Below are 27,935 nucleotides of genomic sequence, written 5' to 3'. Positions count from 1 at the left end.
TTTATTTCAATGACAACTTGGTGGCTACGTTAAATTTTCACAAAGTTGGAGTTTAGAACAGATCAGCTTTCAGGCCCCGATATATTGTATTTATTCACGGAAGAAGTGTGAGAGTTTAAGCGAGGATCTGGGGGAACAAACCAAAAGCAAAATGATTAAAATAAAAGATAAGTAAAATTTGTAAACAAAGTATTATAGTAGACATAACAAAATAAATTTAACATAACAATTAAACCAAGATGTGGAGTGGAATGTAAAGGTGAGAGGAGCTATGGCTCTTTTGTCTTAAACCTTAAACATGCTTATGTTTGAATTATGCTCGGCGATTCAACTTTACAGCTGTACTATTCAAGTCATTATAAGCAATAGATTGAACGTTATTTTGAAACACACACACATACACACAAACACACATCCTTCCAAGACTTTTCCGCTTAAGCTTATTCACATGTTACATTAATATTTGCCTTTTAATAATCATACAAGCAATTTTAAGTTAAATAATTTTAAAGTTTCGTATCTGCTGGAAAGGTTGATAGATTATTTGTGTTAGTGACAATTTTTATGAAAGTAACATTTTTACCCTTTAATACCCTTCTATTCACCCGGAGGATATAAAAATCTATTCAATTGTATCTTTTTTTAAGTATATATAGAATAGCTTTCTAAGAGTATATGTAGTGTCTCAATTGTTAAATAACTGATACAAGTGAAGTCTTATAAAACCTCAAAATAAGACCAAGTGACAATTGTTTTTCACTTTTAATTTAAAAATATTCATCACATTTTAAAATTGGGTTATTTTCTCAACCTAAATAGTAAAATCGCCAAAATAGAATTAAGAACTTTTTGCCATAAATATATTAATTTTTAAATGTAATAAAAAATTTTTTGAAACATATTTTACCAATTTATTTTTGTTTTCCTGAATAATTTACGCATCATTGAGGTTTATCATTAAGGTTCATCATTTGATTCTTTGATTTATTTTGTTCTTGGCAAATAACACTTAGACAGCTTGAAAATAAACTAGCTAAATGAATATCCGGCCGCCACACAAGTATAATTTTCAAGAAAAGAAAAAGAAAGGGAAGTATATTCTGAAGAATGGAATAAATGGAACCTTTTTCCTCATTATCTAAAAGAAAAAAAAATGACATAAAAGAAATATGAAATTTTATAATAAACTTTACATCATATATTTCGTACGCTGAAGAAGGATGTAATTTTCTAAAAAAATAATATCTCTTAAAAATAGACTAATTCTTTTAACTAGCCAACTGTCTAATTGACTGTTTCATAAATTGAGCTCAGCCTAAGAAAAATTAGATTTGGGTGCATCAAACGCCCCTTCCGAAAAAAAGTTTATTGTCCCTCTGTTTGAAACATTCAATTGGTTTTTAAAAGTGTGAATCAGTTGAAGCTGTAAATGTCAGTTTTTCAACTCCATCAACAAGAACCAAAGGTGCTGTTTAACTGTTAGTTCGTTTTTATTTTTCTTTTAGTAAAACAGCACAAAGTGTAGTTGAAAACAGTAGATCTGGTATTCACTAACTTACTGAATCAGAATTTTTGATTCGAAGAAAAGACATCCCAGGGATTATAGCGTGCACTGTATTCCTTGATGGAGAATTAGCAGGCCACTAAGTCATCACCGGACGCAAAATTTACACTTACTTGTTTTTTGGTAATTAGTATAAAAAGTTTACAAAATTACTAATATTTTGGAGAGCTACATTTTTACATAAAAGTACAAATACTTTCCAAACAACACATCTATTCATTTTAATTGCTTATGTTTTGGAGGACACTTTAATATTAACTAATTCAGAAATAAGGCAAAGGGAGCACATACGCATAAAGAATCTCAAAAATGAGGGTTTCGGTGTTTACTTTAGAGTCTTATATACCATCTTCGAAGATATTTTACAAAAAAAACAAACACGATAACAAACAAAAAAAAAAAAAAAAAAAAAAAGCAAGTATCAAAATTTTGTTGGTTTTTTGAACGTTGAAGTCCTGGGTTGAATTTTCGCTTAGTTCTAAAACCAGCTTTTGCGCTTTGCGGCCATTTTATAGGTTGGTCCAAAATCATAAACAAACCGTCAGATCTGGTGAAGTACATTGTCTCAAACTCAAATACAACAAGTGTTATGGCAGATATACATGAACCCATATCTGATGCTGATAAGGTATAATATACTTTCTTAGTTTAAATTCTAAAATGATTTTGATTGTATTAAGTATCGCCAACCTTAATTTGTCTGTGAAGTTGTACTTACACTGATTGTTAAGAAATTATAACTTGTGATAAAATTGAAAAAAAAAGTAAATTCGTCAAAATTTTACTACATGTTCTTTTATATAAGGAAAATGTGATAAAATTTATAAGAAACTAGTATCAGAAGCCCTAACTATTAGAACTAAGTTACTTTTCGATTAGAAACTTATTTTATTAAAGAGTTAGAGGTATATTTCCAAATTTCTGTTCTCTTCAGAGACTTATCTGAGGATTATATTAAACTGAATGATATTGATGGAATTCAATTAATTTTAGTTGACTAGCTGTAAAAAATTTTATCTTGTTAACATGTTTTCAAATTGCATTTGATGTACTTTTTCTCTCTTTTGGTTATCTAAAACTTAAGAAACTCTTCAGAAACTTTTAGTACTAAAGTTGTAAAAAAGTACCCTTAAAATAAGAAACTATAACTTGTGATAAAATTGAAAAAAAAATAAATAAAAAAATAACTTTCTAGTACTAGCCCTTCTCTTGGCTTCTTACTTTAAAACAAAAAAAAAACAAACAAAACAAAACAAAAAAAAAACAATGTGTATTTGCAAAACAAGTTTAATTTTTTAAAATTTCTTTTTATTTTTGCATTATTCTCAAATTTAAAATAATAAATTCACCAGAAATGTTACCAATACACTTTGAATAAGTAAAATTTTCAAACAGTTTAGTTAAATAAAAAACAGTAAAAAAAAATCTTATTTTAATGAACTTTATCTTATTATTAATGAATCTTATCTTATTTTAATGAATTTTATCTTATTGTTAATGAATATATAAATATGATGACCAGCCAAAGATTCAAAAATGCAAACATATTAAAGTTTTTGAACTGGAAGACAGTCTACATATATTGTGGAAGTTAAATCTGGCGTATACTTGCCATTCCAGTTGTTGCTAAAAGTACAACATCTGGGAACTCAGATTTTAGACTTTTTTGGCAGTTTTGATGATCATTTTTTTCTCACCTAAATCACCTTTAACTCAGATGTAAAATCATTAGTTGTATGGAAAACTTAAGGAAATTGACATGCAAAATCATGAAATTTTAGGGGAGATTAACATGCAAGAGCATGTCATTTTCATAAAAATAGAATAGCTACATAGTTTAAAAAAAAGCAATAACTCAATGCCATTTAATAGTTAACTTTTAAAACCATTACCTTTATAGAATTATGTAAAAGCATATTAGAAGCATATGTTCATATTAGATGATTTTTTATTCATTTTTACTAAAACAATTTGCTGTTTCTTATTTAAAATTTCTATTATGAAATATTTATTTTGTCTTCTATACTTGAAATTTAATATACATACTGTATGCATAATTTTTTTTTTAACTTTTTTTTTAATTTTTCAGTAATTCTTTATAGGTAAGAATAGCATCTGGTTTTATCAAAAATGCACCTCCTGGTGAATTCAATGAGGTTTTTAATGGTGAGTTGCTTATCAAAAATAATTTGAAAGTATGCTCTTTTCTCTATTACAAAAACTATGCACAGTTGGTATGTGTTTGTCTGTAGGTAAATTCTCTTGTAAGATATTTGAATACTTTTAGTTTATTTCAAAGAATTCTAAATATTTACTCTCAAAAATATGAACTTTATTAAAGCAATTATTAAAACAATTCAAATCCATAAAAATGTTCAATATGTTTATTTTTAATACAGTAAATATGAACTTGCTCTATCCTGTGTATTAATTTATCTCTTCATGCATACTCAATTATGCTGGAAATTACATTTTTCTTTGTAGATAAATGTAATATTATCATATCTGTATCTTTGTAATATTATCATAGCTTTGTAGATAAATGTAGTTCTATCTTTCCAATCATTGTTCAAAACTAAGAATTTGCTGATAAAGTTTTATTGCTGAATCGTAATTGGTGTGTATGTCATAAGCAAGTGTGGAATTATGGTTTTATTTTTGTATTCTAAAAATAAACGCTTGATTCTTTTGATATCTTTAAAAAGAGCAACAAAAATGTTAAAGAGAATTACCAGGTTTCTTAGGAAATGTTGTTGATATCTTTGGTTAACTGGAAGATTTTGCACTAGGAACTTGTTAGTAAAGCTTTGCTGCAGAATTGAAATGATTGAGGTAAATGTTGTTTTAAGCCATCTTAATCTAACAAAATTTCATTTTTCATTCCTGGATGCATGAGCTATGCACAATGGATGGCAAGGGCTACATATGCCTCCAATATTTTTCTCATGACCCTGGTTCCTCTTTTCTGATTTATCAACACAACCTTTTTTTAACCTTGGTTTCACCATTTAACAGTGTACCTTAACTCTCTATCAAAATTAAAAGTTCTGCAAATTTTTAGTGCTGTTCCATTTGATTTTAATTTACTTTTTTGTTTTGTTGTTTTAATTGACTTTTTATTTGTCTAGATGTACGAATTTTACTTGATAATGATCGTCTTTTAAAAGAAGAAGCAGCTCAGTAAGATTTTAAATTGAGAAATTTTATTAATTCTGATAAAAAAGAGATGTTTTTTAATTTGATTCTATGAAAATAATCTATATTGGCTAAATAAGAATATTGCTGAAAAGCATAGTCATTGTATCTTGTCTTTCCATAAATACATGTAACACATATTTTTAAAATGAATTTGTTGTTGTTTTCTTATGTATTTTTTTTTATTTGAGTTTAAAAAAATCCTTATTTTTCCTTTATCATTTAAATTTTCAGAGATAATTATTTTCACTCTATATGTAACTTTACATTGAGGTCTAGATATTGGGTTCAAATTTTTTGGGAGATATTGTGAGAAAATTTAATCAAAATGTTTTACTTGCTCATAGTTCTCTAAATAATTGATACTAATAAAATATTATAATTGGCGACCTCAGAAAATAGGGTGAATATTAATAGTTAAAAGTGAAGATCACACAATTCTTTTGTAAAATATTTTATCTTTTCTAATCAGCAATCATATCTAGTCTCCTACCATAGAAGCATCATAAATTTAGAACCTGTCATGCTTTAATGTGCTATCTGCTTAGTTAAAGATAATCTATGTGCAATCTGTTTTAGCCTAAATGTAGCAGAAATCTGGCAAAAAGTAGCTGTAAATCTGGAAAATTTTTATATCTTTATGCATGCTTTAAAAAGTTATAGCATGCATTACTAGAAATTGTTTTGAGTTAGAAAGTTGTGATTTTAAGCAATAAAATATAGTTTGAGAAAAAATATGATTTGAGAAAACAAAGAATATTTCAGAACCAGTCCCCTAAATTTAGAATATAACACTGAAAATATCATGATAAACAAAGCGTATTAAAAAATTTGTTACCTAGTTTTAAAATGCACATCAAATTTTTTTTTTTTTAAATATTGTTCTCACATATATCATATCAAATAAGAATAAATGTGTGAGTTTCCAGCAATTGCTAAATGAATTTTGCTCTGTGAGCTAAAGCAGAATCGTGCTGGATGATATAATTATCAGAACTATATATGGTGATTGAGTTGTTCATTACGTTGCTTGAAATCGCCCTAACTATTTTTCAAGATATTCCAAATATCCTCCTGTGATGATGAACACCAGTTGCAAGCCTTTCTCTCCAACTTATCCCATAGAGTTGAGATCAGGGTTTTGTGGAGGGTAATTCAAGTTCATCAAAAAATTTTCACACAAATAACCTCTGCATAGTTTAAAGCTATACTTTGGAGCATTTTCCTGCTGGCAAATAAATCCAGTGCTATTTAATTGCAGCCCAAACAAAACTTTATTTTGTTCTTTTATATTCTTTTTTTACTGTACCATTTATTTTAATTAAATCTTATGTTCCAGAGTTTGAGAAACAACCCCAAACTATGTTTAACTATTGGTACCACATATTCTGGTAACATTTTATTTTTTTGCTTCAGCAAATAGAAACTCTTTTTGAAAATATTTCAAACAAATGATATGGTTTTTTAGCATCAAATAATAACCATTCAAACTTACCCTTAAAATACACAAAGTGGCGACAGGTATTCAAAGTTTTTAAAGAAATTAAAATGTAAATTTTAAAACAACAGAAATATCTTTTTCTTTATCATCATACTTAGCATTTCGATTTTTACTCTATATTTAATTTTCAATTAATAACTGATTGTAGCAATATGACTTAAGAGTGGGGATTACCAAAAGTGACACTAAAAGTGAATTGTTTTGATTGTATGATTCAATGAGTGTGTGTAACAGTATTTATGACAAGACTAGGCAAAATGCTTTTTAATTAAAGAAAGATACAGTAACAACAAAGAAATTTCCAACTATCCATTTGTTAAAATGCTTGTTTATAAACAATACTAAATTTTTTTCTTAACTTTTATGTATGCATACTATATATTTATATATAATATATATTATTAAGTTCTCTTTTATAGTGCTTTTGCTGATTATAACACAGAGCAATTTACCCCATGCAAGTTAGATGGTTTTGAGGATGCTGTAAGTTATCATTTAATTGAATGGATGGAAAGCCTAATTAATTATCCCAGTTCTACAGTTTTAAATAGGAAATTCAAAACATCTATTTTTAAATTAATACCTGGGTTTGTTTAAGGTTGGTTGTTACAGTCAAGACCAAAACCAAAATTCAAATTTTTCATTTTTTTTTTCAAAATCTTATGCTATTTTGGATTTTCATACTTTTTTTAAACTTATAAATCATTTTTCCAATTGATGGGTTGAGAATCAGAAAATGGCTTTAAACCATTTTGTCACTTAAACTACATAGATTGCAGATCTATAATTATCATTATTATTGTTATCTTTTATCTTCAATAGATTCTATGAATCTCATTTTCTAATTTTTAGTAAATGTTTCCATTCTAATCCCTTAACCTTTCTACTTTTAATAGATTCTGTCTGTATATCTGTCCTGTATCAGCTCACATGATATATATGGTTTACCTTGCTCAAAACAAAAATGACACCTGGAATTACAAGTTTTAATAGTGCAAAATTACTAAATAATTTTACTTACATATCTGAAGACCCACTACTGCAAGTAAAAAAAGAAAAATGTCTCTTAGGAAGTTTTTTTGGTGAGCCACTTTAGTAGCTAGACTAGCCTTTTTAATAGGCTCTAATAGATTTCCATTATATGTGCTACTTCTCAAACTTAAGATTGAGAAGTGGCACATATAATGAAGATCTATTAGAGGTTCTTAAGGTTATCTATTTAGAGCACTTGAATCTAGACAGTTATTGCTCCTGAAAAAAGTTACAACTGGATATATCAACTGATCAGCTCGAGATTTTGTTCTTCAATTTAGTACACCTGACAGCTGAAGTGTTTAAGTGACAAAAATATGACCCTCAAATGATTAGTTTGCATTTCAGTATATGCAATTAATTAATCATAATTACATGCAACTGACAAATTATCTATAAGCTGTTTGTAAATAGCAGTTTGGTTTTAAATATATGGGTTTACTCCCAATCCAATTAAAAGTTTAATCTAAAATATTCACTATTTGATATTTATAATTGAAATAATTTTTAAAAAGTTAATTTTTGTATATGCTTGTTATTAAATTGTAATAAATGGAGAACTATTTAAAAATTTTATATCAATCTACAATCACAAATGCTTTAAATTTGTCATAATAGGTAGGACAATAAAAAGTGTAATTATTATTAATGCATGCACATTAGGGTGACAAAAAAAAATCAAAGTGCTCAAAATTCGACTCTCAATCCTTTATTGTGTTCCTTTTAACTAAAAAAAAAACTGTGCAAAATATTGTTAGGATATTTTCATATCTAGGGATTGCTCAATGAGTATGATATTATCAGATTTAAGGGTTAGCATAAAACAAAAGCGAATGTACTTTTTTTATTATTATTAAAAAGTTTTAATTATTTTATTCAAATGTTATTCAAGTGTTATTTATACCATTTTAATCAATGTTTGAATCAGGTTGTGTTTGCTTGTTTTCACTTGTTGATTGTTCATTTGTTTTTATTAATTTGTTCACAATTGTGGACTTTTGCTTATTTGGAATTTGATGTTGATATTCTTCCACAGTTTGTAAAATATATTGCAGTTGAGTTTCATCTTTTGTCAAGATTTTTGTGTGACCTGAAATGAATTTCACTGATCATTCAGCTGTGTCATTCACAACTATGTGCATCCTGGTATTTGGTTATGGTACTCCACTTGTCTGGGCAATGTTCCTTCATAAATATCCAATTTCTTCCAAGCAATTCAAATACATATTTTGATCTCTTTGTTAAAAAGTCATCTAAGTACATGCTTACAATTTTATCTATTAATCCTTAACCTCCATACCTTGTTAGCTGGGTTTTTGTGGTTGGCATTTTATGTGCAATCAACATTTTTTCTTTAGTTTGGTTATCAACATCATTGCTGAAAAAAGAGAGACTCACAAGGTCTTCAGTTAATTACCATAAATTTCCTGTAATGGCTTTTATGGCAGATTCAGCCACTTCTTTGTCAAATATTTTAAAATGATTCGATTTCCTAATCAGTGTCAGGTCATTGTGATGACCAGATGAAAAGATGGTAGCCCGAAACCAATGTTCCATGTAAATCAATATTGAAAAAATCAAAAGTTTTAGAAGATTCTTCTTTTCATTTTTTGCTAACTAAAATTGATGTTGAAACAAGTAGATTTTAAGAGAGTACAGTGCTTTTGCCATCCATCATGCTTGGTGCATAGCACCAGGAGAACAAAAAGTTATTCCCCTTTGACCTGGAGGAGTTTTTCCTAAAAAAATTATTGAGAGTTGCTAAAGTTCTTTGTAATTGTTGCAAGGTTGTTTTGATCCTTGCATCATATTTACAGCAAATTCTACTGCTGGTGGTACAAGTGAATCATATACTTTGAGATCTAAATCAGTTAAGAGCCATGATTCAGAATTAAGTTTGCTCCACTGATCACGAAATCATTGAAACAACTTAACCTCTGGATCAGAAGATGCTCTAAAACAAGTTTTGTAAACATGGGGTAAAATCACTTCATGAACATGGTGTCGACAGGCTGTTTATAATAAAGACTTTCCAATTAATTTTTTCAGCAAGGTACAAGCACCTGAATGTATATCTGTATGGTTGAAGTAGTATCAAAACAGAGTGCCACAATTCTGTCATATTACATATAAAATATTGATCACATTCGCAACTTAATTAGTAAAATAGAAAAGATAAATGATAAAATATGAAAAATGTGGGTTCAAGCAGCCTTACAAAATTAAAAAACTGGATTGTATCAACCCCTAGACATTAACAATATGTATCCAAAATTTCCCGATATCATTTTTTCACTAAATGGAACCAGAGGTTGAGAGCATAAGAAAAAGAAAAAAAATTTTTTTTAATGCATTTATTTGTCACCCTAATGCACATCTTACTTTAATTAACAGTATGGAAAACATCCACAACAAAACAGTATTAACATAATCAAAACTGAAAGAAGGTTTGTGCTGTTTGTATAAAGAGAAAGAAAAATATAAAACTTCTAATGCTGTTCTTAAACAAATACTTTCTTGATTGAAAATTTTAACATTCAAAATGCATGCTAGCCATGCGGAATATGTGGAAGATTCTTTCAGATTTACTTGATATCAATAATAGCAATAAAAATAGCACTATGCTGCTGGATTTTTTGATTTTGCTAAAATAATCCCAAAATACTTACGTTCTATCAACACAAATTTAAATTGTTTTTATCATTTTCATATGTACGAAACAGCAACTTTACAGTACAGAAATCCCTCAATGCAAAAAAGGTTGATCTAATCATATTTGGATACCAGTGTTAAAGCAAAATCAACCATTAGTACTATTGGACCCTGTTGCATAAATGCAATCTCACGAGTCTATGAGGAAATATTTCCTCAATTTTTGATAATTCTAATGAAAGAACACCAGAAATATTGGTAGTAGAGTCATCAAAAAGACATTGTAATCTGAAAGAATGTTATTAAGTTTGCCCAAAGATGACACAATCCATTGTCTCTCAATTGTGTGATGATGAAAAAATTACTCTTACGTTTTTAGCTGCAAGCCTTAAGGTGCTATAGACCTCTATGCAACCATTAAATAATAATATAACGTGTAAACTTATCCCCTTTTTTGGAGTGTTGCTAGAAAAGAAAAGAAAAAAATTGTTGAATCATTGTCCGAGAAGTTTTTTCAATCAAGGTACAGAAGTCTGGCTAATTTTTTCATGTATTATTTCTTCCATTTGAGAATGCAGAAAATCAAAACTAAACTCCAGCTGTTTATTTTAATGAAATTGAAAGTTTCATCAATTATCTATACACAGAGAGAACAATGAGTTTAGACCATATTGATATAAAATTTGGCATTGATGGAGGTGGAGGGTTTTTCAAAGTTTGTTTAGCCATCTATGATAAAAATCAACTTTTTATGGACAATGTACAAAATAAAAATGCTTGATCAGTTGATTGTTGACACAAGTGTGAAGAAAATATTATTGCCATAATGCCCGAGGTGACAGAGACCAATAGAAATGTAAAGACTGTGATGAATTTGCTGAGAAAAATTGAATATGCTTTGTACTGCATGCTTTTCAGTAAATTTTAAGTTGGAAAATATGATTGGTGGCATCCAAGCTCATGGTTGTACCTATCTGTGCATCTAGTCTAAATATTCTTAAAACTATGTTTATGATCCACAAAACTGAAAATCATTTTCTTTTCAGACAATTAGTTCTGTGAAGAAGTATTCTAATGCATTTAACGAAGCAAACTTGAAGCTCATGAAAAGGAAAAACTCTGTTGAAGTGTGAGATTTCAAGAGTTGTGTCCATGAACCCTTACTTCAATTTGATAGCAGTTAACTACTTACCTGCCTTCCTACATCTGAACCACACCTACTTTTAAAAGTTACCAAATAAATTATTTGTTGAACTACAGAAAGTGTCCCCTGATATTGCCAACAAATGGATAGAAGGACTTAGAAAACATTGCATTCTGCAGATTGCATGTGTAAATGGCTGACATTTAAAGCATTAAATGATGTCACTTTCTCTTGTTTTGGGGAAGAGCTTGCTCCAGGCTTTGTAGAGCTGATTAAAAATTTCTAACATGCATATTTGAAACTGAATATCATTTTGACTACTGCTGTTTATGTGGTCTTACAGCAATTTCCACAATTCTGCCTGCTCATGGAACCTGGTCTGGTAAAACTTACTGAACAAGTCTTTGAGTCTGTTCACTTGGACTTTTTACAATATGTGGGAGAAGAGTGGATAAGTCAGTCTTCTTTATGACACATATGAAATGAATTTATTTCAAGCAATCATTCGATATATAATGGTTAACATATTTAAAATAAAATCTAGTTTCGTTTATTTGATACATTTTGTTTTAAGGAATGCACCAATGTCCCATCAAAATAATTAATACATATAGAAGTAAAGAGAAAAATGGGAAAATGTTAACTGTTGATTAATATGCAAGTAGCTCATAAATAATTTGTCAGGTCCGTGTAATCATGATTAATCACATATACAAAAATGTAATTACTCATTTTGGGGTTGTATTTTGTGTCACTTAAATCCTTCAGCCATCAGGTGTGTTGTTTATTAAAGTATTTAGTATTGGCACTGGTGTGATAACCCTACCCTACAAATATGATGGAAGTGAAGAAAATGCTGTGTTGGAAAATGAAATATTAGGAGACTAAGGGGGTAACCCTCACACCACTCTTTAGGTGCTCGACACCAAACGTTATGGAAACTATGTGCATCAGAGTACTTAACACTTTCGCTGCCAACTACGAGTATACTCGTAGTAAGTTGGCGTCATTTATTTGCCAACTACGAGTATACTCGTAGTAAGTTGGCGTCATTTATTTGCCAACTACGAGAATACTCGTAGTTATACTAACTTATTTCAAATAACATTTGTGCATGACTGGCTTTGTCTGTTCTTTTTTTTTTTTTTTTCTTAGCTTCACATTTGATTTCAGAAAATATTACATTCAAGTTTTTATTTAAAAAATCCAGGGAACCTAACAAAAAATGCGGATAAAGATAGAAATAGCTTAAAACAGATAAAAATAAAACATTGATATTGATTTAATTTTATTTCATGAAAATTCAAGTGTAAACCTATTCTGTTGAATGATACATTCTGAAACATTCGCCAATACATAACGGAGGTCTATTTTCACAAACAGCACATTCATATCGTGTTTCTTTACGTTTTATTTTAGAGCAGACTTGACATGGTTTGGTTGGGAATTTTTTCTTTTCATTTGGTGGTATTGAAGACAATTAGTGGAAGCTATTATTGGTGATTCGAGGCACAATTTCATTCAAACGTTCACCCAATAAGTCCGTAGCAACTAATTCTCTAAACTTAAGCAAGGAAATTGTGTGATCTACCCCATATTTGCTGTTTAGACAGTAAGCATTAAACAAAAAAGTATCAAAGAGATGAAGTGCTACTTTTTTATACCATCTGATTGTCTTTCTTAGGCAATCATAATATGATACCATTTGTTCTGCCCTATCTACTCCTGACATATATTGATTGTAATCTTTGATAATGTTGGGTTTCATTTTCTTCTCTCCTCTCCTGTTTGTCACTTCAATCATTTGCAACGAATGCAAGTTGCTAATCAATAGCACGTCTCTTTTGTCTTTCCATTTAGCAACCACTACACCCTCTCTGCTTCTGCTTATAACGTCTCCCTGTTTTAGTTTTGCTTTTGTACACTCTTTTGGATTTGACTTTCGATCAAGTACCACAAATATGTGTTTTTTGATTTATCATGTGCTTTGTTAATTCAAAGGAATTGTAAAAGCTATTGGTGTACAGGTGATAACCTTTTCCCAGAAATTTTTCCATTAAATCTAAAACAATAGCTCCCGTTTGACCCAATAAATGTTTATCGAGAGTTGTCTCGCCAGAGTAGATTTTTACTTTTAGTACAATACCATCTGATTCGCAAAGCTCATAGAACTTGATACCATACTTATGTCTTTTATTTTTTACATACTGCCTGAATACAAGACGTCCCTTCCAAAGCATCATCGACTCATTGATTGATATATTTTTATTAGGACAGTAGATGTTATCTATTGCATTATTTAAGTGATCGAGAAGTCCAATAATTTTACACAAGCGTCCACTACCCGAATCTTCATTGTTAATAAAATGCCAAAACCGTAATATTAGTTGGAATTTATTTCGTGACATTATTCTAGAAAATAAGGGAAATCTATAGAGACTGTTCTTAGACCAATAGTGTTCTAAAGATGGCATTTTGACACACCCCATATGAAGAAGAACTCCAAGGAACTGCCGCATATCTTCTGAATTTATTGGTTTCCAATCTTTAAAACGTGAGCTTCTTCTGAGGGGACGCTGCTTATTTATTTCTCGCGTTGCGTAGCAATTAGTTTCAACTACCATAGTATTTATAAGCTCTTCTGTAACAAATAGTCTAAAGAAATCTAATGGTTTCTTGCTCTCCATGTTTATCTTCAAACCAGGATCCGCAGAAAATTGAATTTGTTTTACAATATTCGGCTCATCTTTCCATTGGCTTGAATTTCTAGATGGACCACCCGTTGTTCTAGCTCTTTTCAACAGCATTAAAAAATCTTCTGCAGTGGCTGCTAGATGAACGTCTGTGTACTGATTGTCATCACTTTCTTCAGCGTTATTATCTTCAGAACCTGATTCTGATGCAGTCAAGCTCGAAGATGTAGTAGTATAAGCGAAAAATGAATCCGAATCTTCAATATCATCATCTTCACTATCCTCACAGTCTTCCATAATCATATGTGCTGATCCAATAGTGGAATATCTGTGTTGAGCTAATAGGAGATAGATAAATTTATAAATTATCAGTTTATAAAAAAGAAATTACTCATCTATAAAACACATTAATTAGTATACTGTGTAAAAAATTCGAAGTGCACACTAAAATGTTTTTTAATGTATTAAAAAACATCTTACTGTGTACTTCAAGTTTTTTTTCACATTTTCAATAACATACAGTATAATGTAGTTATCAAATATATTTTAGCTTCTAGTCTAAAAAACACAACAATTTAGAATTAAGAAAACAAAATATAAATTACCTTGTTTACTCATGATAACTGCCAATTTGCATGTGCAAAAAAAAATTGAAACACTATTTATAATAATAATGCATAAAATAAGCTACATTACTACACCTTTTCAAGATGTAAGTGAGAACTTGAAAGTTGTAATTAAGAACTTGAAAGTTGTAATTAAGAAACATAAGATGTAATTGAGAAATACAAAATGTAATTTAAAAGTCGCAATATGTAATTTAGAACATGGAAGATGTAATTAGGAAACGAAAGATGTAATTGAGAAGATGAAAGTTGTAATTGAGAAAAGCTTATAATATATGTTTCAAATTACATATTGCGATTACTTATTTACATGTTGGGTTTCTCAGTTACATTTTAAAATTTCTTAATTACATGTTGTGTTTCTTAATTACATTTTGCGACTTCTAAATTACCTGTTGTATTTCTCAATTACATCTTACGTTTCTTAATTACAACTTTCAAGCTCTCAATTACATCTTGAAAAGATGTAGTCACCACAATGAGTTATACTCATTACAGTGTTACGAGTACTTCGGCGCTGGAGAAAAAAATTCCTTCGCCATTGCCAAACTACGAGTATACTCGTAGTGCTTTTTTTTTTGTCAGTTATATTCAGAATAAAAAATAGTATAGAATTATTTCAGATTAAAAATATTTTTTTTATTGAAATGTTGATATCTAGCCTTGGCAATGAGAATGAAACCACGCAAAACGGCCTCAGCAAAAATTAATCATTGCAGATATTATGGCTCGGCAAAGAAATAATGCGTAGTTAAAAATAGCTCGGCAGCGAACGTGTTAAAAATACTGTTTATGATTGTAGAAGAAACACCCTTTGAGAACCCCTACTCAGGTGCATTAAATGTATCATAAATTGTATAGTGTCATCATGCAAGTGTAGCTTTAATTTAAAAAAGAAAGTTCATCATCTATTTTTCTAGATGATGAACTTTCTGTTATAGCAGTTGAAGGATCTCCTGGGCTGCCTTTCTCTAAAGAAAAAGCAATAGTTTCTTTTTTTTTAATTTTTTGCATAACTTGATATTAATGTATCAGTTTTTTAAAGTAATTGGCATGGGAGCAGCCTGAGTTTAAGTTGAAGAAGTTGGTTTATCAATTTTATTCAAAAGGGTACTTAAACCTTTTACTCCCACTGCTTCTTGGATAAAGAAAAATTAACGGCACTACCTTGAGCTATTACCAGTCATGTAATTAATTGTAATAGTTTTTAAAACTGAGGGTCTCCAATGAACCATGGGTTTTTCGGGGTTTCTCAAGTCTCTTGATTTTAACCACAAACTCACTCAAGGTTTTTGATTATCAAAGCTTCCTTATTTTTATCTAAGTACCTTTTTTTTGCTTTACAAACATTTGGACTATCCACTGATGCTGTCTACACAAATTATTGCTTTTGTGTAGCTTCTATTTTGATATTTGCTTCTCCAATTTTTTGCTCAATACTCCCACAGGCTGGCCTACAACGTTTAGTTGAATCAATAAAGGTTGCTAATTTGATAGCCAAAGTTAAAGAAGTGATTTTTGGTTTTCTGTGATGTTAGTAAGCTATTGTTGAAAGATTCAATCAAATTCTTGGGGAATGGATTTTCAGCATGCATTATGCTCAGGAACTACTCCTTGCATCAAATTGACACTCCAGTCTATCTTAAAGACTCTGTGGAGGCTCCTTTAAGTAAAATATGGATTTGGTTGACAGATAAAAAGCCCTATATTTAGCAGAGTTTTATGCACCATCACTGCCTGCTAGTCGTATTATTGGCATTGACAAAATATTGTTATCTACCTATGTAATTCTTTGTTACTTACATGCACCAGGAGAATTAGAAGTTGAAAGTTGTCAAGTCACTGATCCTATTTGGTCTTAAACAACTCATAAAGGGAATGATAAAGTTTATTAGATAGAAAAGTCTTTACTAGCCCATCTTTTTGATTGAGCTAAATCCTCTTTTGTTTGCAAAGAATTCCTCCAGAAAAAAAAAGAAAAGATCTTTAATTTCTGGATTGTGGAAGTCTTTAATTCCTTGTCTGCCTGACCAGTATAAAAAATGAAAAAGTTAAATTATTGTATAGTATATATAGGATGGTTAAGTGTCAGCTTAAAATTTATGCTGTGTATTACCACAAGGTTATCATTAAGTAATCAATGATATATGCAGGATTAGCCACCAACCTTATCACTCCATTATATTCATTTGAGTTTACCTGATCAACTCTTATTTCTCTGGCAAGGTTTTCTAATATTTTTAACTAACACTGCATTACTTAACAAAAACCTTTTAAAATTCTGTTGTTGCAAGCAACTGATTGCTGAGTTTTTAAATCTATATATATAACTTCATCCATTTTTTAGATTACTTTTTCTCTAAACACCCAACTACTATTGGATGTCTTTATGACCCACAGTTCTGATTGATTAAGTGACATTAAATGATTTTTTGGATTTAATTATTCAACTTCTGTTTTAAGTGTGTCAGAATGCTGTAAATATTTTTTTTTAAACTTTATAAAAAAGCTATCTTTAAGGATCTAAGCTTTTGTGTTCTGCTTTTATGACAACAACTGTTGTATGGCTTTTTAATTCATGACTCAGTTATCTGTTATTAATTATATAAAAGATAGGTTACAATAACTTTAGTCAAAGTATTAATTAGTAATTCAGAAATGATAAATCTTCATATTAAGTACATAAGCTTTTTAATTATAACAGTTCAACTTTAATTTATTGTTATAATTGATTTATCTTAAGTAGTTTCAGTATTATTTTCAAACACTATTTAATAGGGGGTGGTTGATCAATATTTCATATTAAAAACTTGTATAAAAACTTTTTTTTTAGGTACTTATTACAAAATATGGAAATCTTGAAAATGGAATCTTTTATGATCCTAGGAGTAAACAAAAGTTTCGATATGATCATCTTCGAAAAGTATGTCATACTGAAAAATTTGAATTGTAATCAATTGTTTTTTTTATATCATGTTTTAATGAGCCAAATAGTGATTATTCATTACTGTTTTAGGAAGCTAGTGAGTTAGAATCATTCAGTTATGATGAAAGATCTGAAAAATGGAGGTCTGCAGTTGATGATTCAGTTAGAAAATATGTAAAAGGACACTATCCAAATGGCACTGTTTCAGTAAAAAAATACTCTTTTTTTTTTAAGTTAAAGTTAATGCAAACTTTTATTTTGTTTTAGAATTGACTTACCTAATAAACTTCCTATTATATCAACACAATTAAAAAGTGATTTATTAAAATTAGTTATAAATTTTTTCTCCTCTACCTCTATCTTTTCCTATGAGAGTTAATGTGGTATTTTGCAGCATTGAAACTTAAAATGTTAACCTTGAATGAATATACTAGTCATGCCAGATTAAATGTTAATTTACTTGAAGATTAAAGCTTCAAGTAAGTTGACCATCAATCCAGCAAAGTGTCAGTAAATTTAAATTGCTTCAGAACTTGGCAAGTAATGTTGTGCCAAGGTATTAAATATATGTGCATTAGGGTGGTCTTGAAATAAAATGTCTACTATTCTGCTAAGCTGCTAATTCAGATTTAGATTAACTTGAAAATTTCTGCCAAATTTCCCCTAAAATAGACCTGGAATAGCTGATGGAGTCTATCTTGGATGCTACTGGATAATTCCTTTAATGTAGAATGTTATCATTTTCTTTCTAATGGTTTTAGTAACAGTGCTGAGGATCTTGTGCTGGAGAGCAATATGTTTGTTGAATAAGTCCATTTCTTCTGTAACTTTTTCAACAAACCTACTTCAGGTCATTTGGTTTCACTAAAGCTGTGAAAAGATTGCTAAGTACAACTTCCAGAATATGGTGATGACAGCCAACATGGATAAGCTCACAACCAAGGGCCTCCACTTTGAGGGGCTCCACTAAGAAAGCCAATATTAGATTGAAAATATTTCATGATTAACTCACCACAATTAATGGATTCTAAATTTTGCTGACAAATTGTAAACATTGATTCAGTAATGTGCTCAAACTTATATTATTACAGATACTGTGAAGTGAGTAACTTTGTGGATATGTCATAACAAAGTGTGACATTAAATGATCATTGTAACAAAGTAACACAATGAAAATTAGTTACTTCAAAAAATTGATAAATCATAGCTATCACTAAACATAACTCCATATATCTGGTGGGAAAAAGTTAGACTTGTGGAGAGAATTTAGACTTTTTTTAATTTTTTTTTTCACATAGTTGTGACCACCCTAATGAATGTCAATGTTGCAGAATCCTGTAAGGCACTACAGTGTATGTAAATAGTGCTTAAATATACTATTTTCACTTCTTTTTTTAAAGATCAGTTTATGGAGTTATTGTTTATTTTTTTTATTTTTTAAATTGTTTCTTTAGGTATTCAGCAGTAGCTCCAATCAAGATATTACATTAGCAGTTTGTATTGAAGACCACCTATTTCAACCACACAATTTTTGGTATGTTTCAAACAATTAAAAAAATTTAGAAAATTTTGGGGTCATGTTTCAATTTTTATAATTGGGGCTAGATAAAGTGGTAAAACATTATATCCTAACCATTCATATATCAGGCTGATAAATGACATTTGTCTGATTTATTTGGAAAGCCATTATTAGGAATGAATAATAGCAGAGTATGTAATTTTATTAGACATAACCCTTTTGGTCAGATTTTGTGTGTGGCATTTTTTCAGTTTTTTTTTGCATATCAAAATCTCCTGCTTTAGTATGAATGATAATTTTTTTGTCTATTCCTATGAACAGACAAAGAAAGTGAAAAAAAAAAAAAAACCAAAACAGCATAATTTTATGTATGTTGCAAAGCACACAGAAAAAAACACATCATTAACATTTTTATCAATGAGAATTGACCTACAACTTGAGATTTGATTGTTACTTGATGTTTTGCTCCATCACCACTATCATTAAAACACATGTTATACTCATTGCAATCAGCAGTGATGAAAAAAAGAAACTTTAATAACTTTTAATTAATAATTTGTTTTATATATGCTCGCTGCTTATTGTAAAAATTTGTCAGCATACACCTGCTGAAAGTCAACTCATTTGCAAAATTAGTAGGTCAAAAAATGCTACAAGGTGATACACATTGATAATCACTTATTAAAATTTTATGTAATACTTTCATGTATACTCATTTCATGTCACAAGTCTCTCTCTAGAAAAAACCCTCCCCATTACCTATAAATATTAGGGAAATACCTCATGTATTGAGTTAATTTTGTATAATTGAAAACCCGCATAAAATCAAAAATAATGAAAATTTTTGCTATCTCCTAACCTAAGCTTAAAAAGAGAGCAAAATAAAGTTCACAATTGACAGGTTGTAAAGAAATATTTTGACTACTAAGTCCCAAAGTTGAATTGGTAAATTTATCTTCAAAGATAAAGGCTTTTTAGTCAGCATTTTACTACCCTATTTTACTATACTAGTTAAATTAGCTTAAATTAATAATCTAAACAAAGGATATTGTTTTTGCAAAACTGAGTAAATTTTGCAGTGAGCTCAAAATATTGAGAAAACAGCTCAACTAGGCTTATAAATAAAACAAAATTGCCAAATATAAATACAAAAACACTAAATACAATCAGAATAATTTATCTTGTATAGTAAGCCCTGAAAGAATTTTTTGAATAAAGTTTTTGCTCTGATGGATAAATCAGAACAAACAAAGTCCTTAGACTCAAACCACTGTTGGTCCTTTTTCCTTGAGCATAACATGCATTTAATGCCATCATAGCTTTTAACACTAATAACATTTGATAAGTGCACTTTATCTCTATCTGAAGTTGAAATATCATCACTGTTTCAGAGTTTAGTTTCAGTAAAGTTTCCAGTCACTGGATCGTTAATTGGTTCAACTTCATCATCTTGAACAGTGATTTCAAGGGTATTTGCAAAAAGTAAAGAATTGTTTAAGTAAAATACAATAATTTGAAAGCTAACCAATAATAAAAAAGAGCAGATGAAAGTTACACTAGCTATAAAAGCTAATCAATTTATTCAAAACACAACATAGGCAAACCAATAATTTGGTTTCAACCTCACTTACATAAACAAACAAACAAAAAATACAATATTAGATAAAGATTACTAAAAACAAAAAAATGAAAAAATCCACATTCATATTAAATACAATCGATGAATTTGATTCATAGTGTATTACTGATTTGTTCATACATGAGTAAGATTCAAAAAGAACTCAAAAATTTAAACTCTTTAAACAAACCATAAAAAAAACAAAAAACTGCTAAACAACCCATAAAGTTAAGGAAGATTTGTTTTTATTAGCAATTGAGAAATCCCAAATAGAAACACAATGCAAACATTTGAAGATAATAATGTATGCATGAGCATCACCAAAATATCTGTTTCAATTAAAAACTCTGATTATCTTTAGCAGCTTGAAGTTCATCTTTTGTTTGTTAAACTAAACAGTGTGCAATCTGTGTTTCACCTACCACAAAACTGATGTAGAGTATAAACTGTGGTATAAAAAAGGTGGTTAGTTGATGGTCACTAGAAAGATCAAGCAGCCCTTGCCCATAGCATTTGCAACTTGAATAATACATGTTTGCATTAAGTTCATAAAACTTTAGTTCTTTAAATGTGTTCATTTTTAAAACACAGCTAGCAAAAATCACCACTTAAAGATTGACAACATTTTGAAGACAGTAACTCCTCCTTTTCTTCTTCTCAATGAACTTTTTTTCTCAATGAATATTTCTATTTTAAATCACCAACTGAAATCAACATTTTGCTGTTTGCAAGAGGGTTAAAAGATGACAACTTTTCTCCAAAGTTTACTTTTTTTAACTGTTAGCTTAACTAGTTAGGCACATTTTGGTATAGTTTTCAGGGAGAGGGAGTTGAAGAGTTTTTAGTAAAGTCAGGTAAGGCTATGCATCTTCTTAAACAAATATAAAATAAAATTGAGCAACAAAAGATTTGAGCTAATTGCACTTCCATCAATCTGATTTATTATCATATTGAAATTGAAAGAAAAGAAAAAGAAAAAAAAATTAATTATTTTGTAGTATTTATTTGAACTTCCTTGGTAACCATGCTCAGAAACTTGAACTATGCAGATTGTATAATGAATTAGATTTGAAGTTAATCTTGAAAAGAATTTGAATGAAAATGTTAAAGATAATACTAAGATTACAGAAAACATTTAGACAAAATGTTAAACAAGTTTTTTTTAAAAAAAAGACATTCACCTGGAATATTTTTTGGCGAATAATGTATTTTTTTCTCTGATTTTTAAGAATATATAATTTTTTTCATTTTGTGTAGGAATGGTCGTTGGCGATCAGAATGGACTGTCACTTTCAATTCATCTGTAGCAAACTCTGCTCAGTTAAAGGGTGTTTTTAAAGTGCAAGTATGAGTAGTTTTATTTTACAGAAATAAAAATTTAGTTAAATTCAATAATTTGACTCTTTCTCAGACCTTTTTTTTTTTTTAGTTAATTATTGATGCAATATTTACTTATTAAATAAATTTTTCCTTGTGATTGTCTTTTTTAAAAAACCCTTTTCCTTTAAACGTGTTTCCTTAAAATTACTATTTGATGTAGAGTAGTTTAGTTTTAAGTTTGCAATGAAAAATGTCTTTGAAATATTTACTTTTTATATTAACTAAGTTGTTTTTGAAATATTTACATTGTTTTGGGTTGATTAAAAATTAATTATATACTATAATTACATAATGAATAGTGACTGAACATCTGAAAAGTCTGCCTTGAAACTGAGGAAGTATGTAGAAAACATTGGTACAATGGACTCATTAATGTTGTCTTATTTTCTTTGGTTTTGAGCTCAAAATAAGTTATTTAAAAGTAAATAAAATAGTTCTAGGTAAGTATTCATAAGCAAAATAAACAACTCAGAATGTTAGAATGTTAAAAAGGAGTAATTTTATACCAATGATTAGCAAAAAATAACTTTTTACTGATTACTAAGTTACTATATTATAAATATACATGTTTAACTTTAGTTAGATATTTATTTTTGGGCATACTTGGTGAGACATTTTTACTTGGTCTTGGTTTGTGATAAATTATCCCTCATGTATTGCTTGAATATTCTTATAATTGTTTAAAACACAATATTTTAATTAAAATTATTGACATTAAATTTAACTTTAATGATACTTTTAAATTTTTTGCATAAAAACATATTTGACATTTTTGTATTAACTCTGAACACATTAAAGTTTAAATAATTTTCAGGTTCATTACTATGAAGATGGAAATGTTCAGCTTGTTTCTAATAAAGAAGTTTCCAAAGAACTCAATATTACGGTATTATAAGTTGTGTTTCATAAATTTGTGTGTGTGGGTATATAATATACATACATACATACATACATACATACATACATACATACATACATACATACATACATACATACATACATACATACATACATACATACATACATACATACATACATGCATGCATACATACATACATACATACATATATATATATATATATATATATATATATATATATATATATATATATATATATATATATATATATATTTTAAATGACGACATCTTGTATGAGAGTTGAATAAATTTAATAGATGAACTTCAATAAATACGAATTCTCTCAATACTAATTTTTTATTTTATCTAAGAAATTTTCGCTAGATTATTGATACTAGCATCTTCAGCTTTAATTACAAATTATTAATTAAATTAAATTACAAACAAACTTTAACGGTAATGTCACTTTTTAATGGCTTCTTTAAACTTCGCTTTAATTGGGCTTCTTTAATATTACGTAAGTATAAAAAGTATGGCGTCCAGAATTGCGTTTTTACATATTGACCGTCATCTAAATTCATACCTCCATTTTTAGGTCCGCATTTGTTAAACTGAATTTCGATTGCCTCTCGAACTTTTCTTTCAAATTTTTTGGGTTCTACTTTTAGCGTCTTTACCTGATCCCATTTTATATTACATGAACATTTAATTTTATGATGGCCAATTGCAGATTGTTCTAATTTTTCTTCAAAAACATTTTTTTGGTGTTGTTTTGTTCTTGTTGCTATTTTCATTTTTGTTTCGCCGATGTATTTTTGTTTACACTCGCATTCTATTAGGTATACTCCGGGATGGCTATTTGATGGTAGTTTTGTTTTGTTGCGCGAAGTTAGCAAAGATTTAAGATTTGCACTGGATTTAAAGACTGCCCTGTAACCTGCTTTCCTAAAGATTTTTCGAAGTTTTGGTGATAATATTGGGATCCACGGTAGTGATATAGTTGGCATAGTTGCTTCGTTGTTAAATAAAACTATTTCATTATTTGAGTGTCGTTTTTTTATAACAGTATTTGCAAGGTCTTGTAATTTCTTCTTTTCGTATCCATTTTCAGCAAACACATTTATTAGGAAATCGATTTCTTTATTTAAAAATTTTTCAGAGCAAATTGATAAAGCTCTATGAATAAATCCTTTAAATATTCCTTCTAAGATTTTTGGATCGTGGTTTGAATTGGGCTTAACCTGAATATTTGTTATTGCTTTTTTTCGATGTATGTTAAAATCATATTTACCTTTTTGATTATTTGTTATTTGGATGTCTAAAAAATTTAATCTTTTGTTTTCATCTTCCAATTCAATTGTGTATTTGATTATTTAAATTTTTAAATAAAGAAATCGATTTCCTAATAAATGTGTTTGCTGAAAATGGATACGAAAAGAAGAAATTACAAGACCTTGCAAATACTGTTATAAAAAAACGACACTCAAATAATGAAATAGTTTTATTTAACAACGAAGCAACTATGCCAACTATATCACTACCGTGGATCCCAATATTATCACCAAAACTTCGAAAAATCTTTAGGAAAGCAGGTTACAGGGCAGTCTTTAAATCCAGTGCAAATCTTAAATCTTTGCTAACTTCGCGCAACAAAACAAAACTACCATCAAATAGCCATCCCGGAGTATACCTAATAGAATGCGAGTGTAAACAAAAATACATCGGCGAAACAAAAATGAAAATAGCAACAAGAACAAAACAACACCAAAAAAATGTTTTTGAAGAAAAATTAGAACAATCTGCAATTGGCCATCATAAAATTAAATGTTCATGTAATATAAAATGGGATCAGGTAAAGACGCTAAAAGTAGAACCCAAAAAATTTGAAAGAAAAGTTCGAGAGGCAATCGAAATTCAGTTTAACAAATGCGGACCTAAAAATGGAGGTATGAATTTAGATGACGGTCAATATGTAAAAACGCAATTCTGGACGCCATACTTTTTATACTTACGTAATATTAAAGAAGCCCAATTAAAGCGAAGTTTAAAGAAGCCATTAAAAAGTGACATTACCGTTAAAGTTTGTTTGTAATTTAATTTAATTAATAATTTGTAATTAAAGCTGAAGATGCTAGTATCAATAATCTAGCGAAAATTTCTTAGATAAAATAAAAAATTAGTATTGAGAGAATTCGTATTTATTGAAGTTCATCTATTAAATATATATATATATATATATATATATATATATATATATATATATATATATATATATATATATATATATATATATATATATATATATATATATATACAGCTGCGGATAAAACTACGTGAACGATTGCAAATAGTTTTTTTTAATGAAATTTTCAATGTCTTAAAATAAGTTTATAGTTTAATACTATATATGGTTGGATAGAGCGTTTTTTGCTCTATAAGACTGTGTAAAGTGTATTCTCTAATAATTTGTTTAAAATTAAACATATCTAAATGTTCAAAAAGCATCAAATATTTTGCGCGACAAAACCACGTGAACGATTTATAAAAGCGTCATTTTTAATGAAAATTATTATATTCATATCGAAATTAGTGCTTTTAAAAATCGTTCATGTGGTTTTGGTATTCTAAGAACTTACAATCATTTAAATTTCTCAAGATTATTCTGTTTAACATCAAAAAATTAAAAAAATTAAACTATAATGGTTCGTCAAACTGATTCAAAAATTGAAAGCTTGGTTTTGCGTTTGCGCAAAGAAGAAAAATGGTCCATTGGGCAAATTGCAGCTCATGTGAAGATGTCAAAAGGTGGAATACATAAATATATACACCGAGAAAAGAGCAAAAAGATCGTTAAGAAAGGTGGTCGTCCACGTATTACGGATAAGCGGTAATATTCCTTTAATTTTATTTTTTTTAATATTTAATCTTAATAATATTAATGTTAATGTTAATTTTAATGTTTAACATTTTATTTTTTAGTACTGATCGAAAAATTGTGCGAAAATCTCTTGAGAATCCACATTTGACAGCCCCTGAAATTCGTCTGCAAACAGGCATGGAAAACGTAAGCACACGAACGATTCAAAGGCGTTTAAACGAAGGAGGTCTTTATGGGCGCAGACCTGCAAAGAAACCGGTTTTGAAGCGGCCTGCCCAATCTCCCGACTTAAATCCAATCGAAAATTTATGGATTGAAGTTGAGCGACGCTTGGGAGGTCACAAATTTCAAAAACCGGATGAACTTTTTCGAGCCGTACAGTATGAATGGGAGGCATTACCAAAACAGTTACTAGAAACTCTTGTAGAATCTATGCTAAGACGGTGCAAGGCCGTTATCGATTCTAAAGGTTATGCAACTAATTATTAATGTTTGTTTTTTTTTAGAATCTATTATTTGTTGATGTTAGTAAAATTATTCTTTTACGTTTGTATAATCGTTCACGTGGTTTTGTCGCGCAAAATATTTGATGCTTTTTGAACATATAGATATGTTTAATTTTAAACAAAATATTAGAGAATACACTTTACACAGTCTTATAGAGCAAAAAACGCTCTATCCAACCATATATAGTATTAAACTATAAACTTATTTTAAGACATTGAAAATTTCATTAAAAAAAACTATTTGCAATCGTTCACGTAGTTTTGTCCGCAGCTGTATATATATATATATATATATATATATATATATATATATATATATATATATATATATATATATATATATATATATATATATATATATATATATATATATATATATATATATATATATATATGAAGGAATCCATCTCCAATATACGATGCAAAAGGTACCAAAAAATGGTTTTAAATTGTCTGATATGTATCGTTGAGAAGTCAGACGCCCACCATCAACAATAAAAAGCTCTGTGCGAGCTGTTACAGATATTCCGCTCATACCATCAATGAGCCGCCTCCATATAAAGTGATTTTTCGAATGTTACAAGCGAAATGTCTTTTATTTGGTCTTCTCTACACTCTTGGGCGGCGATCAGATCCTAAAAGGCAAAACCTTGACTCATCTGTAAATAAGACCTATCCCCAATCACGTATTTCCCAATTCATATGCCTCCTTGCAAAAGCCTTTAGTGTAAATTCTTGAAGAACTTTTTGTTTAGAGAAGGTGCAGTATATAAATTTTCAATCTTGTAGAAATATTACTTAAAGTTAAAGGAAAATCAACAAAAATTTTTGTCTGTAACAGAGCTTAAATTAAATTAAAAAAACTATTTTGCTAATTCTTGCTGATTGCTGATTCAGTTTAATGCAGTTTGATAAAGACGTTTTACAATTTTATAGAAAAGTCCTTAAATATATCAGGTTGACTTCTTTTAACCTGGGTTTTAAAATAAAGATAGGAGGGTTTACTATGATTCAGAGTTTTCAATCAACATCAAAAACCTGTAATTGATTTTGAACCGCAACCCTTACTTGTTTTCCTTTAAAATAAGTACAAGGTTGTGCAATTATGTGCAATTATTAGCTAATTATAAAGCTAATCTAGTTATACAAAAAACAGTGGTCGAATATAAATTCTCTAGACAAGTTAACGAAAACCAAGCCTTTTTCTATGGCTATATTTTCTTCTAATATGTACTGAAAATTCTACAAAGCATTATCTATTGATATATATTTATAAGAGAATCTCTTTAATTTAATTGACCTGTTTAAATTTCTAAATAATTCTAGGATGCAGAAAGTCTAGGCAAAGATATTTCCAAGATAGCTGAAGAAACTGAATCAGCTTACCAGGTTGGTAAAAGTGAAACATTTATAAGTTTATTTAATAAGTTTTTTTATTTTTACTTTTTTTTTTTTTTTTTAAATAATAGAGAGCTATTGGCGAAAATTACCAAACAATGTCTGAAACTACATTCAAGGCTTTAAGACGTCAGTTGCCAATTACGCGTACCAAAATTGACTGGAGCAAAATTGTCTCTTATAAAATTGGGGCTGAACTATCAAAAAGCTAATTTACATAATTTATTTGAGCTTTTTTACTTTCATAATTAAACTTTGATTTTGCTTTAAAATTTAGACACAAATAGAAATTTAAATAAGTTACTTCAAAAAAATTGCTTTAAGAGAATGTAAGCGTGAAAATTATTTTTTGGTTTCTTTTTTTTTTTTTTTTTTGTTCGTTTTGTTTTGTTTTTAATTGTAATAGGTTTGATGAAGAAGTTTTCTTGTAAAAAATATCTACTG

The 27,935-nt window shown here is 28.9% G+C and overlaps 2 protein-coding genes and 1 long non-coding RNA gene across 3 annotated transcripts; all 3 read left to right on the top strand.

The window, feature by feature from the left end:
• The first annotated feature begins 181 nt into the window (after positions 1–181).
• LOC145194678 (F-actin-capping protein subunit alpha-2-like) lies at positions 182–27,935 on the top strand. The gene is made up of 12 exons (XM_090070866.1): positions 182–259; positions 1,506–2,192; positions 3,667–3,730; positions 4,693–4,744; positions 6,680–6,743; positions 17,241–17,330; positions 17,424–17,540; positions 18,788–18,867; positions 21,728–21,815; positions 22,665–22,736; positions 27,420–27,482; positions 27,563–27,935. Exons 2-12 carry the CDS (start codon positions 2,154–2,156, stop codon positions 27,701–27,703), a joined length of 870 nt encoding a protein of 289 aa, XP_089926992.1. The 5' UTR covers positions 182–259; positions 1,506–2,153; the 3' UTR covers positions 27,704–27,935.
• LOC149880137 (uncharacterized) lies at positions 6,750–16,457 on the top strand. Its single transcript, XR_016446428.1, has 2 exons — positions 6,750–12,615; positions 16,303–16,457. It is a non-coding gene; the product is annotated as an uncharacterized LOC149880137 (long non-coding RNA).
• On the top strand, positions 25,320–26,149 carry LOC149880136 (uncharacterized). Its single transcript, XM_090070867.1, has 2 exons — positions 25,320–25,596; positions 25,689–26,149. The coding sequence occupies exons 1-2, from the start codon at positions 25,409–25,411 to the stop codon at positions 26,074–26,076; spliced, it is 576 nt and encodes a 191-aa protein (XP_089926993.1). The 5' UTR covers positions 25,320–25,408; the 3' UTR covers positions 26,077–26,149.

This window comes from Hydra viridissima, unplaced genomic scaffold (genome assembly GCF_058129835.1).
Source record: "Hydra viridissima isolate aposymbiotic clone 2 unplaced genomic scaffold, HvirCarnegie_v1 scaffold_13, whole genome shotgun sequence".
NCBI lineage: Eukaryota > Metazoa > Cnidaria > Hydrozoa > Anthoathecata > Hydridae > Hydra > Hydra viridissima.
This window is presented reverse-complemented; position numbering and strand designations above follow the sequence as displayed.